Source organism: Ambystoma mexicanum, chromosome 8 (assembly GCF_040938575.1).
Source record: "Ambystoma mexicanum isolate Mex_15411 chromosome 8, UKY_AmexF1_1, whole genome shotgun sequence".
Taxonomy (NCBI): Eukaryota; Metazoa; Chordata; class Amphibia; order Caudata; family Ambystomatidae; genus Ambystoma; species Ambystoma mexicanum.
This window is the reverse complement of record NC_090929.1, coordinates 6,271,316-6,285,877: the sequence shown is the minus strand read 5'-3', so window position 1 is coordinate 6,285,877 and position 14,562 is coordinate 6,271,316. Positions and strand designations below refer to the sequence as shown.

The window sequence follows — 14,562 nt, the reverse complement described above, 5'->3', positions numbered from 1 at the left end:
TGTTCACCGGCGTAAAGCTTGTATTAGTGTTGGTGAAATGACCACTAGATCGTCCCACTGATGGCTTTCCTGAGATCACTGTTTCGCCAACCACACCTGCATCGGACGCATGCGCAATCATGCGTGTGGGACCAGGTAAATGCAAGATGCCATCATGCCGAGCAAATGCATAGCTTTGCGTACGCTTATCTGGTGACCGGCATGATCCTGAGGTATTTGCAGCAGTATGTTTTGTACTCTTTCTTTTGATGGAAAGACTAGACCTTCTTCTGTTGTTATGAGAGCTCCTAAGAACTGTTTGGTCTTGTTTGGTCCAAGGCTTGACCTTTTCTCGTTGATAGAGAAACCCAATTGGAAAAGAAGGTTGATCATTCTTTGGGTATTTTACTTGCAAATTTGGAGGGTTCCCTCTGTGATCAGCCAGTCATCCAGGTAAGGATACACTGGGATTAACTCCCTGCGTAAGGTGCGCCGCCACCACCACCAGTACCTTTGTGAATACCCTTGGATCGGAAGCTATGCCTAAGGGTAGCACCTTGAATTGGTAGTGCTGGTTTGCTATCTTGAAACGCAAGCATTTTCTGTACGCTGGGAACATTGAAATATGAAAATAAGCATCTTTCATACCCAAAGTTGCCATGTAATCCCCCCACTTTAGCAGTGGGATTAATTCTTGTAGCGTTGTCATGCAGAATGTTTGTGGCTTGACATAAGTGTTCGCTGGGGCAGAACTAATACAGGGCGCATTGTGAGATATTTTTTGGGCACAAGGAAGTACATTGAATAGATACCCTTGTTTACCTGGTTCATCGGGACGATTTCAATGGTGTCCTTTAATAGCAGCTCTGCCACCTCTTCCAGTAGGATGCGTTGTTCTTCGTTTGATGTGGTTCTCTGTCTCAGAGGATGGTAGGTGGGTCACTGTAGCAGCTCCATACAATGAGCGCCCACCACGGTTGAACGCATCCACTTGTCTGAGGTGATTCCCCCCCATACGGGGGTAAAGTGTGTTATGCATCCTCCTACTGGAGTGGCATGGGAGGGAACCTGTAGCGGGTGGTCATTGTTTTGGGGATGTGGATCGAACTCTGGAAGAGGTGGATCTGCCCCTGTCGCGAGATCCTCTCCGGCCTCTCTGGAAACCTCGTGAGGACTGGCCCTATGGTTAGCCCCGGGATGAGCCCTGACCCTGGTTGTACCCAGACCCTGTTTGTGAGTTTTGTCTCCCTAAAGCGATGAAAATTATAGCCCCCTCGCTAAGCGGAGGGTTTAATGGTAAGTTGGCCCAGTGACTTTAAGGTGCCATACTCTTCTTTGGCACCTCTGTGGGCGTCCTCTACAGCCTTGCTGAACAAGACATTAGGTTCTATAGGCATGTTGAGAAGAGTCGCCTGTGTTTGGAGTTTAAAGCCAGGCTGGCGTAGCCATGCATGGCGCTTGATAATCGTGCCTTCTGCAATTATCCCAACCGCATTATCAGCTGCATCTAAATTATTCTTTAGAGTGCAGTTTGCCAGCGCTTTCCCCTCTGCAATGGAGAGACAAAGTCTGGATTTAAGTGGCTCTTGGGCTGAGGCCATTCATTTGGGCACCTCGTCCCATTTGTGGCAGCTGTAGCTGGCCAGCAAGGTGGTATTATTGCCAATCATCGCCTGGTAGGCTGCTGAGGTTGTGACTTTCCTGCCGAAAGTATAGATCTTTTTGCTTTATTTGTCAGGGGCTGCCTTTGGATGAGGCTAGAGGAGTTCCCGCTCTTTTTCTCATGGTGGTAACAACCAAAGAGTCTGGCTTTAATTGACCCCTGATGCAAAGGGGGTCTGAGGGAGCTGGACACAAGACCTTTTCCATACGCGGGTTTACAGCCCGTTTTAAGTTTGGGGTTACCAAAGAGGGTTGTATTCACCTCTGTACAGACTGGAGGATAGGGATCAATTGAGTAGCAGATTTATTGTCTCCCAAGATGTTCTTGACAAAGTCTTTGTCTATCTGGGTCTCCTGTGTTTCAATTTGGAAATGTTCATCTGCCTTTAGGAGCATATCATTATATTGGATTTGGTTGTCGACCAGTGAGTCGGCCACTGGTGGGTCTGTATGATCCGGCGACTCTATGACGTAGACGTCTTCATAGTCGTCATCATAAAACTGGTCTACATCCCTGTGTCCCCTTGGTCCTCCATGTCCGAGTATGCTCCAGTGTCCTGGAAGCTTTGCATGGAATCAAAGTATGAAAGCTGCCCTGGGTCCTGCTGAGGGGTGGCTGCTTGCAAGGTGTCAGTACGACCCCTTTTGGTGGGAGTTTGGGTAAGTGCGGCCCCACTAGCTGGTGGTGTGCTTTGGAGATTCTGCAGAACCTCTCTGTGACTGTCAAAGAAATTGTCCAATGAGGACATGCATCTCATGACCCTATCTATTTGCTCTGGAGACCACTGGGAAGAACCTGGGACAACAGGTGAAGGGATAACTGGAGTAGGAAGAATGGGAGCTGGCTCAGGCGCAGGGTGTTTCTTTTGCCTCTTAGCCCCTGAAATGGTTCCCTCCCCCTCGGGCATAGTCCCCTTTTGGCGAGATGACTTGTGGACTTTAGACTTCTGGTGTTTTAAAGTCCAACCTTTAAGTAGCGTGTCCGCAACATGTTTTTTTAAGTTCAGACATTTTCGAACTCTAAAGGGATTTCGCAGGGACCTTCGTTGTGTCTTTCGACTGTCGTTTCTCAGCATGCATATGAGCTGTCGATGCGTCTTTCAACGTTCAGTCGTCGGCGTGCGTGGATTTGGTAGTTTTGGACATGGAGTCAGAACCGGATTTTTCTTTCGCTTTTCGGGGCCTGTCGTGAGGTGAACACGAGCGTGATTGCCCAGAGGACAGGGAACTGTCAGACCTCCCCCTTAACGTGATGTGTGGCCTTGCGGTCCGTGTTGAAGTCAACTTGTAGCCATGGGTTGTGTATTTAGTGTGGGTATGTTTGTCTGTGCCAGTGCCGCCGGGTGTCATCCCCGTAACAGAGCCAACAGCCTGCCTGATGGGGTCGGAGGCTTGCACACAGGCATCCGACGGATCCCGTTCGCTGTCACTGAAGACACTGATGCTGCCGTCACTGGAGGCAACCTCAACATCCATGGTGGCGTCGGCCTGCATGGCATGGTGGGCCTAGCACTTCGATTTACGGTCCTTTAAAGTCTTGGGCTTGAAGAGCTTGCAAGATTTGCAGTGGCTTGTATTATGGTCCCTTGGAAGACAAAGGTTGCACACGTGGTGCAAGTCCTTCTAGGGAAATTTTCAATTGCAAGAAGGGCAAAATATAAAAGGTGCATTTTCCATTTTGTATGCAGAAGGCAGCTTGGTGAATAAAGTGGGAAGAAGGTGAAATATGCATTCTCTTAGGAACTAAGAAATGTACCACCGCCACTCTCTCTACTGTGAGGGTCGAGGCTCGGAGCAGCTTTCCGAGGCCGTCTGCAAAGGATTGTCAAGGCGATTTCTACAGTCGACGTAGGTGGTCCTTAAAGCTGTCGGTTAAGGTATTGTAGGGGAACAGCTAAGAAAGGGACAGTAAGAGTAACTAGTTCCAATTATGATTAATAAAATGGCGATAGCCAGAAGGAACTTGGCTTTCAGCATCCGACAATGATGGCGGAAAAAACAATCTGAGGGACCTTGGCACATGAAGCACCATGGGTACAGTGGATGTCACACTAGGGATAATATTACTGGCACGCCCCTTCGACGTCCCTTTTCGAGTTTCAAAAACAACAACTGTAATACTCTGCAGCTTCCACTAGATGTCAGGATATGCACAGCATGTGATTTAAGCAGATTCCACAAGCCTCATAAATATATATATGTGTGATGCTGGACCCAGGAGCTGATTCTGGCGGGTCGAGGGTGGGAGGAGATGGTGTGGTGATTGGTAAGTGAGGCCCTGTGGGGAAAGGGGGATAGGAGATATGGGCTCCCCGCCAGACAACCCATGGGGTAGAACAGAGGTGGCAGAGCCTCTAATTTTCCCCCGCCCCCGTTTCCAAAGTGGCCCCACCCATAACCAGTTAGGCCCCTACACCCAAAATGTAGGTTTCGCTGCACTCTTGGTCCCGGTACCTACTGAAATCCTGCTGCATTACTGGCGGGCGCTGGGCAGAAGTACTGAATATAAATACTACAGCTGGGCAAACCACTTATGATCTAATGCCCAGAGTCCTACCTGCCAGTTAATGCCCTCTGATTCAAGGGTGTATCACAGGACTATGCAAAGCTTCTATACACCCCAGAAACTCCAATCCCTACCGATTCTCCTTTCCATGGGGTGCTGGCATGTCACTTGGGACACAATGTCCTAAGTGCACATTACATCCTTTGGGCTCATGGACCAGAATTCCAAGGGTACCTTGCCCTCCAAAAGCAGTGCCAGGCTGGGTTCTTGGGCATAGTGCCTCTGGAGGCCAATGGCAAGCTTTAACAGAAGATGGTCTCACAAAAACAAATGATACAGGAAGCAGCAAGGTTTGTAAAAAAAGTTTATTAACACTCCAGGTTGTGCTGGTGAAGCTTCAAAGACACGTTACTGGATAAATACTGTGTTTGTTCATTACATTCTGAAGGACCTTGAGGTCACGTGTCATGGCAGTGAGCACAGGCGCACGCAGGGTCTGATGCAAGGATGAGCACACTGGAGGAACAGGTGAAGGTCCAAGTGTGTACTCTCGGGAACAGGATCCTAGGCAGCGAGTGCTGGGGGGCACAGAGGGGTGCACAATGCAGAGAAAGAACCCGAACAGCAGGGGCAGGCTGCAATGCAGGGAGCTCAGGAGGCAGGCTGCAATGCAGGGAGCTCAGAAAGCAGGGGGTAGGCTGTAATGCAGGGTGCTCAGGAAGCAGGGCTAGGCTGCAATGCAGGGAGCTCAGGAGGCAGGGGAAGGCTGTAATGCAGGGAGCTCAGGGGGTATGCTGTAATGCAGGGAGCTCAGGAAGCAGGGCTAGGCTGCAACGCAGGGAGCTCAGGAGGCAGGGGAAAGCTGCAATGCAGGTAGCTCAGGAGGCAGGCTGCAATGCAGGGAGCTCATGAGGCAGGGGCAGGCTGCAATGCAGGGAGCTCAGGAGGCAGGGGCAGGCTGCAATGCAGGGAGCCCAGGAGGCAGGGGCAGGCTGCAATGCAGGGGGCTCAGGGGGAAGGAGCAGGCTGAAATGCAGGGAGCTCAGGAGGCAGTGGAAGGCTGTAATGCAGGGAGCTCAGGGGGTATGCTGTAATGCAGGGAGCTCAGGAAGCAGGGCTAGGCTGCAATGCAAGGAGCTCAGGAGGCAGGGGAAAGCTGCAATGCAGGTAGCTCAGGAGGCAGGCTGCAATGCAGGGAGCTCATGAGGCAGGGGCAGGCTGCAATGCAGGGGGCTCAGGGGGAAGGAGCAGGCTGAAATGCAGGGAGCTCAGGAGGCAGGTTGCAATGCAGGAGGCTCAGGAGGCAGGAGCAGGGTGCAATGCTGGTAGCTCTTGGAGTACAGACAGGGTGCAATGCAGGAAGCCATGGGGGTAGGGACAGGGTGCAATGAAGGTAGGGACAGGGTGCAAGGGAGGGAGCTCATGAGGCAGGAGCAGTGTACAATTCAGGGAGATATGGGGTAGGAGGACAGAGTGCAATGCAGGGAGCTCTGGGGGTAGGAGGACAGAGTGCAATGCAGGGAGATTTGGGGGTAAAGAACCATCAGGGTAGGAGCAGGGTGGAATGCAGGGAGCACTGGTGGTACGGTCAGGTGCAATGCAGGGAGCTCTGGGAGTACAGACAGGGTGCAATGCAGGGAGCTCTGGGGGTATGGTCAGGGTGCAATGCATGGAGCTCTGGGTGTACGGACAGGGTGCAATGCAGGGAGCTCTGGGGATACAGACAAGATGCAATGCAGGGAGCCATGAAGGTAGGGGCAGGGTGGTATGCAGGGAGTTCTGGGGGTACGGTCAGGGTGCAATTCAGGGAGCCCTGGGGGTACAGACGGGGTGCAATGCAGGGAGATATGGGGTAGGACAGGGTGCAATGGAGGAAGCCATGAAGATAGGGGCAGGGTGCAATTCAGGGAGCTCTAGGGGTACAGACAGGGTGCAATGCAGGGAGATATGGGGTAGGAGGACAGGGTGCAATGCAGGGAGCTCTGGGTTTTGTAGCAGGGTGCAACACAAGGTGCTATATGGGTAAGGACAAGGTACCAGGGTGAGTCTATAAGGGTAGAAGGCAGTCAGGAGGTCAGGGGGGGAAGGTCTGAAATAGTCAGGACCAGATCATCAGCCACTCCGGGTGGGCGATGCAGAGAGAGTACCAGGAAGCAGACTTTGATGGAGTGAGTGCAAAGGACAATAGTATATCCAACAGAGGGTGTCTAATGCAGAGATAGCATGGGGGAGCAGGAGGCCCTGACTAGCAGTATGAAAGAAGCCTTTCTGTCCATACTACGCATGTCCAGCCTCCGAACTACACAGACACGTTCTCAAACAGCACCAAGACCTGCAGGAAAAGTCAGACGAGCTAAGGAAAAGGCCAAACCTAAACACTGCTAGACCACAGCACCTAAGGGATCCAAGTGAGGGTATTCCATGAAGCCTAATGGATCCAAGAGGCATCTAGGAGGGGGCATACCCAGAAACCTAAGGGATCTATAAGGGGCATATGACCTAGAAAATGGTAAGGAGAACCTTCAGAGAAGGCACTCCAAAATGTAAAACCAGAGAACGGCGTCCCCCCAAACCTGAAGGAGGGTTTCCAGAGAGGAGATATTCTGAAACTTGAGAGGGCCTTGATAGGTGCCAATCGTATCACCTAATTCCAGATCGAAGGATCCCCCAAGCATGAGGGTACCCACACATATACTACCATAAATGTGAGGGCTCCCAGAGGTAGTCCTGGCAGAGATAACCCAGAGACACCACAAAGTCTGAGATCAGAGAGAAACACAACAAGATGCAAAGACCCAAGGGACAATGGCCCCAGAGAATACAAGGGATACCAGAATAAACGGCCTTTAAACTCACTGCGTTATCATAGAGCAAATCCTTCCAACTCCACAATCCCTTCAGAAGGAGCACACCTTTCAATCATAGCACAGCGGCCTATCACAGTGGCCATGACTGCCTGTCACTCAAGCACATCTTAGAATTATACTGAGTAGGTCTGCCAATCCCAATGAGCCAGTCCAACGTAATTAATGTAGAATTTTTCAGTTGCCCATCTGCCTATTCATAAGTTGCAACCTTATTAGAAGTCCCTGATTCGGGTTCAGAAAAGGGATGAGGAATTATCAAACTAGTGATCGCTACACACGGCCACATCTGGGTCCACTCGTCGCATGTTAAGAATTGTGATCCACAGATCCTTCTCTTCGACTCTGGTCCCAGAAATTTCAATCACTGGTCATGGCGGCATGAGAGTTTCATGGGTGTCTAGAGAATCGATCATTCAATGCCATTCAATGCCTCTTGGTGCACCGGTCACTCTCTCTCAAAGTTCGATTGAAACCCCTGAAGGTGGCAATGCCCGAGCCGCGACAGGCAACTTATTAATCTTTTCAAATTGGATACTTTGATTTCGGTATCGTTTTTGTGGAAGCGATTTAAGTTAATAAACAGCGACAATCACCGCTCTAAATCATGCCGTTGTGCCGAATTAATTCCAATCTGTGAAAAGAAGGGCTGTAGCAACCCCGCAAATTATCGGCCAATATCTTCGATAGACTGCTTGGCGAAAATCTATGAGAAAGTGCTTTTTCAGAGACTTGCCTATTGGGTCACTGGGAAGAGTTTTTTCTGCCCCAAGCAGGTAGGCTCTATAGAGGGCACAGGAAAGATGGAGCAGGCGTTCCGCCTCTTCTTACTCATTCAGAGGCAGGTGCCACCTGTTGGTTGACCTCAAATCAGCTTTTGATGGAGTGAAGCGCTGCCTGCTGTAGGACATCCTAAGATCTATAGGTGTCAGTCGCAGCTTCTGCCTACACAGTCCTGTCGTGTAAACATCAATGCCTGTCTGGGATGTGTTCTTAGCCCCCTTATTCTTTTCCCTTTTTATCAATAATATTGCCACTTCCCTCTTATTAATGTCAGCTGATGTTCCATCTCTTAATGGTGGGGTTTATTGAGAATTTGTACGATCATTGTTCTATTTATGATTGATTTGTATCTTTTCTATTATATGTATATAATTTGTATAGGATTTGGTAAGTATAGATTCTTTGTTATTGTGAATCGTTCGATAAATCATGATTATTGATTGTTTTTGGCTTTGATGGATTTATTTCCGAAATAAGTTAATGATGAAGGTGCTGATGATAATGGTGGTGATAATGATGAAGTTGATGATGATGGCAATGATCGCGATGATGATGCTTAAAATTATAGTCAGAAGGACATGCCTTCACCATCAGCAACCTTTTTTATTGGCTTTGATAGATTTATTTCTCAAATAAAGCAATGATGAAGATGAAGATGCTCATGATGATGATGATGGAGGTGGTGGTGATAATGATGGAGGTGGTGATGATGATTGTGATGATGAAGATGATGGCGGTGGTGGTGATGATGATGGGGGTTGTGGTGGTGATGATGATGGAGGTGGTTATGATGATTGTGATGATGAAGATGATGGCGGTGGTGGTGATGATGATGGAGGTTGTGGTGGTGATGATGATTGTGATGATGAGGATGGAGGTTGTGGTGTTGATGGATGTGGTGCTGATGAATGTGGTGATAATGATGATGAAGGTGGTGCTAAAGATATTATGTCATGATGATACCACCTAAGGATACTAGTCAGCAGGGGATGCCTTCATGGCGAGCACCCTTTTTGATTGTAAGGCTCTGAATGCAGCTGCCGTACAGGCAGGGGTGAACCTATTTTATAGGGAACCTATTTTATTTCCACATTTTCTCATAGGAAGAGGGTTGGGCTTGCTGAAAATTTGTAATATGGGGACACTTTGAAAATTATTTCCAAGGCCACTTTTGGTTCCCAGTCCACCCCTGGCAGTGCAGTCACACGCAGATGCCCCTTACCACAGACAGTTTCCCTGAGTGCACAGGAAAGTTTGTGCCTTGGGCCTCAGCTTTGCCTTATGCTGACAGCGGCAGTAAGTGTAATACGTTTGTTTTTCAATGTCAGTTTAATCGTGTGCTCTTTATTCATACACTTTTGCTCGAATTCGAACAATTACGTATACCTTTGTATGTATATGTAAATGTGGGGGTAGGTAGAGGGGATTTTGGGGTCGGTGGTTTTGGGATTGGTGGTGAGCTATGAGAGGGTTCTGCAGGGACCGTCTTTAAACAAAACAAAAATCTGAGAAAAACATATCGAGCAAAAGTGCACGGATAAAAGGCACACGATTAAACTGACACCAAAAAACAAATGTAGATCCCAGTGGCTGCACCCCTTTTTCAGAATACGTTACTATAAAATGTATGCCCATTAAAGACAAACTGTGACAAGTAGTGCAAAAAAAATACACTGCAGGAGTGGGAGAACATTTAAAAGCCTTCATACAGGTGGGAGGAGAGCTGTCTAGGAAGCAAGACAACTCAGTACAACATAGGTTTGAATTCAGGTCCTGCGCTTACAGACCGGTCTCTGGTATTAAGTCAATTATAAAAAAATCGTTAATTAATTCATCTTTATGCCCCAGACAACTCATTTGTTTTAGGTCTATGCAATTATTGCAGGGCTCGGGTGTTTGACTACAGTACATATATTCAACCACTTTGAAAAGTGCTTAAAGAGGCACAGGTGGCTAAAACTAAATTAGTGTGCACAGAAGACATGATTGGAGGATTTAATTAATTTAAAAATCCAATTAGTACTGCTCCTGTATTACAAATTACAGTGAAGAATTTTACTTATTTTTCTATTTAAATGGAGAAGTCATGACAGCAGCCCTTACAAAGAAAACAACATTAGGACATGGTCATAAACCATTAGCTTATTACAGTGGGATTTTAGATCCAGTTATGAAAGAACACTATCCTTGCTAACAGTCTTTGGCAGCTGCGGCATTTGCCATAGAAAAAGCTTCAAGTAAGACTATGGGGTGTTCTGTAACTCTATTTGTAGAGCGTGCATTATTTCCAATTTTAGAAAAACCCAAAAGTACATTGACTGCTCAAAGAGCATGAAGGTACAAGGTGATTATCTTGTTAGGTGAATCCAGCAATGTTTATAGCTGAACAAGTGGGAGAAGACGACTATGCGCAGGACGGTGCTAGAAACACTGAATGTTATAATGATATTCCCCATGTTAGAGAGAATGCTCTAGGAAGGGGACACATGGTTTTTATTGATGGCTCAACTAGAATCGATCAAAAAAACAGGGGTCAGAAATTCGGGACCAGCAGTAGTAAAACTGACCGAGGAGGTACAGTTGAGGTATTGATAAGTAGATGATTGCCATCAACCTATTCAGCACAGGCTGCAGAATTGGCCACACTTATTGATGCACTACGAAGTTTTGAGGATGAGGAAGTGACAGTGTACTCTGACTCCGCCTACACAACATCAACTGAACACGCAGGCCTGTCACATTTGAAGAGGAGGGGCTTCCTCTGAGCAGACGGCATTCGAGTGCAACATGTGAGGCGATTAGACAAGCTCATTGAAGCCTTAAGCCATCGTGAAATGCGCAGCGCATTCAAATAGAACACATGTAATCTCTCGCAGGAACGTAGCCACCGACTTAGAGGCCAACCATGCCACATATTATTCAACCATAGTTGAAAATGAAATAAAGATACAAGTTACAGTTAACTGAGATACAACTACGAGCATCACAAGAAGAAAAAGAGCTATGGGAAAAGTGGGGGTGTTCCCTATTCCACACTGAGGCAATTTGGAGGTAGGATAGTACAGGAAAGCCAGTTATGCCTCTACCATTGTTGGGAGTAGCATTGGAGCAGCTCCATTACCCAGCGCATGTGACTCGAGAGAGTTTAGCTGCTACTATAGCAGAATCCTGCTTCGTACCAAACCTCAGTAAACATGTGGCACAGTTCATTGTAAACAGTTTTTTTACCAGAAATGTACAGCAGGACACACCCTGCGAACGGTGAGAGGAGTAATGCCTAGACCTACATCTGCATATAGATTATATCGATACATGTCAGTTGTAGAATGTCCTTTTTCTAGATGCGTTGATGCAGGTCCATGCACGTATCCTGATGCTGCATGTGCTGCAAAGTTTGTAGTCTGTGAAGTATTTCCAAGATGAGGGGTGTGCAAAGTTTTGCAATCCGATAATGGACCGCATTTTGTGAATGAACTTTTTGAAAATATAGACTCACTTTTAAGCGTCAAGCATAAGTTTGCTTTGGCCTATCAACCTCAAGCCAACGGGCTGTGAGAAATTAAATGGCCTTCTGAAAGAGAGAATAGTCAAGCTTATGATAACATTGAAGAAGGGATGGCTGCATTGCCTACCCCTTTTATTATATGCATTATACAACCAGCCTTGTTCAGTTCACCATTTCATGCCATTTGAGGTGCCTCTGCGTAAGAGCATTGTGGTGTTGAATGACGTATGCTGAGTGGTGGGGCATGGTTAAGAATAGCAACATAATCCAAGGACAGGGACTTTTTTACTTGAATACCTCCTGGGTGAAGTGAAGGGTTTCCCTATGTTAGGGAATTAATTGGCTGGGATTCATTTATCCAGATATTGTCCAATTATTACCAGCCAAAATCATGTGGTCCAGTTTGAATGCATTGTTCTATAAAGATTGATTAAGCAGCTGTATATTGCAACAGCAAGGATGGTGTCAGTTTCTGCCAGGTCCTGCCCGGTTTCTTACCCTTCTATCTATGAGGAATTGTGTCCATTTACATTTTTAACAAAGTAATCCACCAGACCACAGGGATACATGATATGATATATGATATGATATCACAGGGATATATGATACGATATATGATATGATATCACAGGGATACATGATATGATATATGATATGATATCACAGGGATATATGATACGATATATGATATGATATCACAGGGATACATGATATGATATATGATATGATATCACAGGGATACATGATATGATATATGATATGATATCACAGGGATACATGATATGATATATGATATGATATCACAGGGATATATGATACGATATATGATATGATATCACAGGGATACATGATATGATATATGATATGATATCACAGGGATACATGATATGATATATGATATGATATCACAGGGATACATGATATGATATATGATATGATATCACAGGGATACATGATATGATATATGATATGATATCACAGGGATATATGATACGATATATGATATGATATCACAGGGATATATGATACGATATATGATATGATATCACAGGGATACATGATACGATATATGATATCACAGGGATACATGATACGATATATGATATGATATCACAGGGATACATGAAGGCAATTTAAAATAGTTGTCAGAGAAGAGAATCAGACCCAATGTGCGACTCGTGTGTAGATCCTGTAACTGTTGCACGCATCACAGACCTTGCATCAACTATAGTCAGAGCGATGACATTTTGGCGATGCAGATTCTGAAGAAAACCGATATAATTGATGACATTTGCAGCAGTTTTCTTGACCTGGATTTGGAGGGACTTGACATCCAGGATATCTGGACTTTTGTGGAGTTTTGTTTTTGTAACTGTATTATATTGTGGTGGTATGATCTGTTTTTCAGTGTAAAATCGTATATTTTGAATAATTAAAAAAATATAGCTGGAAGTAGTATGGTTAAGATTAGGGTTAGGCCAAAGTTGAAACATGAGAAAAGGGTAGGGTTAGTGCTAGGACAAAGCAGAGACCTTAAGGAAGGGTTGGGTACATACAACACTGTAAGGTTATAATGAGGTTAAAAAGTGGTAAAAGGGTAGGGTTTTTGGTTGGACAAAGTGTAGTCCTATGAGAAGGGTTGGGGCCGAGGTGCACCATAAACTTTGGATGAGGTCAGAGACAGAAATAGGGCATAGGCTTGAGTAGGAGCGTGGATTAAAGGCAGGGCCAGGGTGAAAAGTTAAGTATGGAGGGAGTTTTCTTAATTCCTTTTCTTGGACAATGGAGCAGTAGTCGTTATGAACTTGAGGTAGTCTGTCCCCCTGGAGGTTCAGAATCCTCATCCCCATCATCACCCGTAGCTGCAGCACTGCCTGTGCCCTTCCCTGCCATTTACCAAGGCGCCCGACTCAGAAGCCTGGGTTGGTGCCCCAGCATATGCAGTCTGTATAAAAAGCATCATTATTAAAAGCAGAGGTAATTACAATGTCTTCAGCGTGAGCCGCACGGTCTACATATCTCCTGAGAATCGTCGGCTGAAGCTCGTGAGACTTTGATGATGGAACCTACGGGCACGTCAATGAATTCACGCCACGTCTTCTGCACCTCCATAAAAAGCACATTAGTGGCCCTAAACCTCTGGCCCCACCCGAAAGTCACTCATAATTCTGCACTCAAAAGCTCAAAGAAGAATGATTGATGTACAAACCATGCCTCCCTGTTCGAGCTCCCCCATCTGGTGAGGGCAGGTAGTGGCTTGCTGACCGGAAAGGGTTTGTGGCACAACAACTGGGTGCAAGGAGGCAACGGCGTCTTAATGTCTGACGATGTCTGATGTAGTCTGAATATCTGACCCGTGCTGTCAGCCAGTACGCTGCATGAACTAGAGGCACTTTGATGCAAAGACACAGATGGCAGGCTATCTGCAGGCTCATCCCTGCTAGTCGTTTTTCCACGAAGGGTGTGTAAACACAATGTGCTTCTTCTTGGCCCACCTGGAGAAAACAGCCTTCTCTGTAATGAAGCGATGCCCCCCGCGGAGGGCCCTCTCGTGCACCAGGTACATGCTGCACTCCGTCATCTTTCCTTTCTCAAAGTAATGGTAAGGCACGGACGGCTGGTTCTTCTCCCTGGAAGACAAATGATTACACAATCTTCAGACATCAGAAGAACTCACGAACAAGGCAGACAATGAACACAAAAACAGGACAGGGGTGGGGAGGTGTGCCAAGGACATGGCAGAGTGGAAGAGAGAACAAATACAAAGACACAAGAAAAGGTAAAACAAGGGAGGGAGACAGAACGGGAGAGAGAAGAGTGGGGGGACCAGACATACATAAACAGAGACAGAGAAAAAAGTATACCAGACAGACTCAAACAAAAGAGAGAGAGAGAGATCAGGAACAAAGAAACAAAAAAAGGTAAAACACCAAGACACAAACACAGCAGAGAGAGAGAGAGAGAGAGAGAGAGAGAGGGAGAGAGAGAAAAGAGGGATATCAGGAACAAAACACCAGAAAAAGAAAAACACACAAACACAGGAGGGAGGGAGGGAGAGAGGGAGAGATACCAGACATACATAAAGTGAGAGTGGGGATGGAGAGAGAGGGAGAAAGAGAGACTAGACATACATAAACAGAGAGAGAGAGGGAGAAACTATTCCCGACAGACACAAAAAAGCGAGAGAGAGAGAGATATCAGGAACACAGACACAAGGAAAGGAAAAACATCCAGCTGCAAACACAGGAAGGAGAGAGAGAGAG

General features: G+C 46.6%; 1 protein-coding gene across 2 annotated transcripts in view; it reads right to left on the bottom strand.

The window, feature by feature from the left end:
- Positions 1-4,497: 4,497 nt before the first annotated feature.
- The window catches only part of ST6GALNAC4 (ST6 N-acetylgalactosaminide alpha-2,6-sialyltransferase 4), a 266,878-nt gene continuing 256,813 nt past the window's right edge, over positions 4,498-14,562 (bottom strand). For both annotated transcript variants that reach the window (XM_069609108.1, XM_069609109.1), the window contains exon 6: positions 4,498-13,929. In XM_069609108.1, coding sequence (XP_069465209.1) covers positions 13,740-13,929 — 190 coding nt within the window. In that variant the 3' untranslated portion in view covers positions 4,498-13,739. The remainder of the gene's footprint in view (positions 13,930-14,562) is intronic.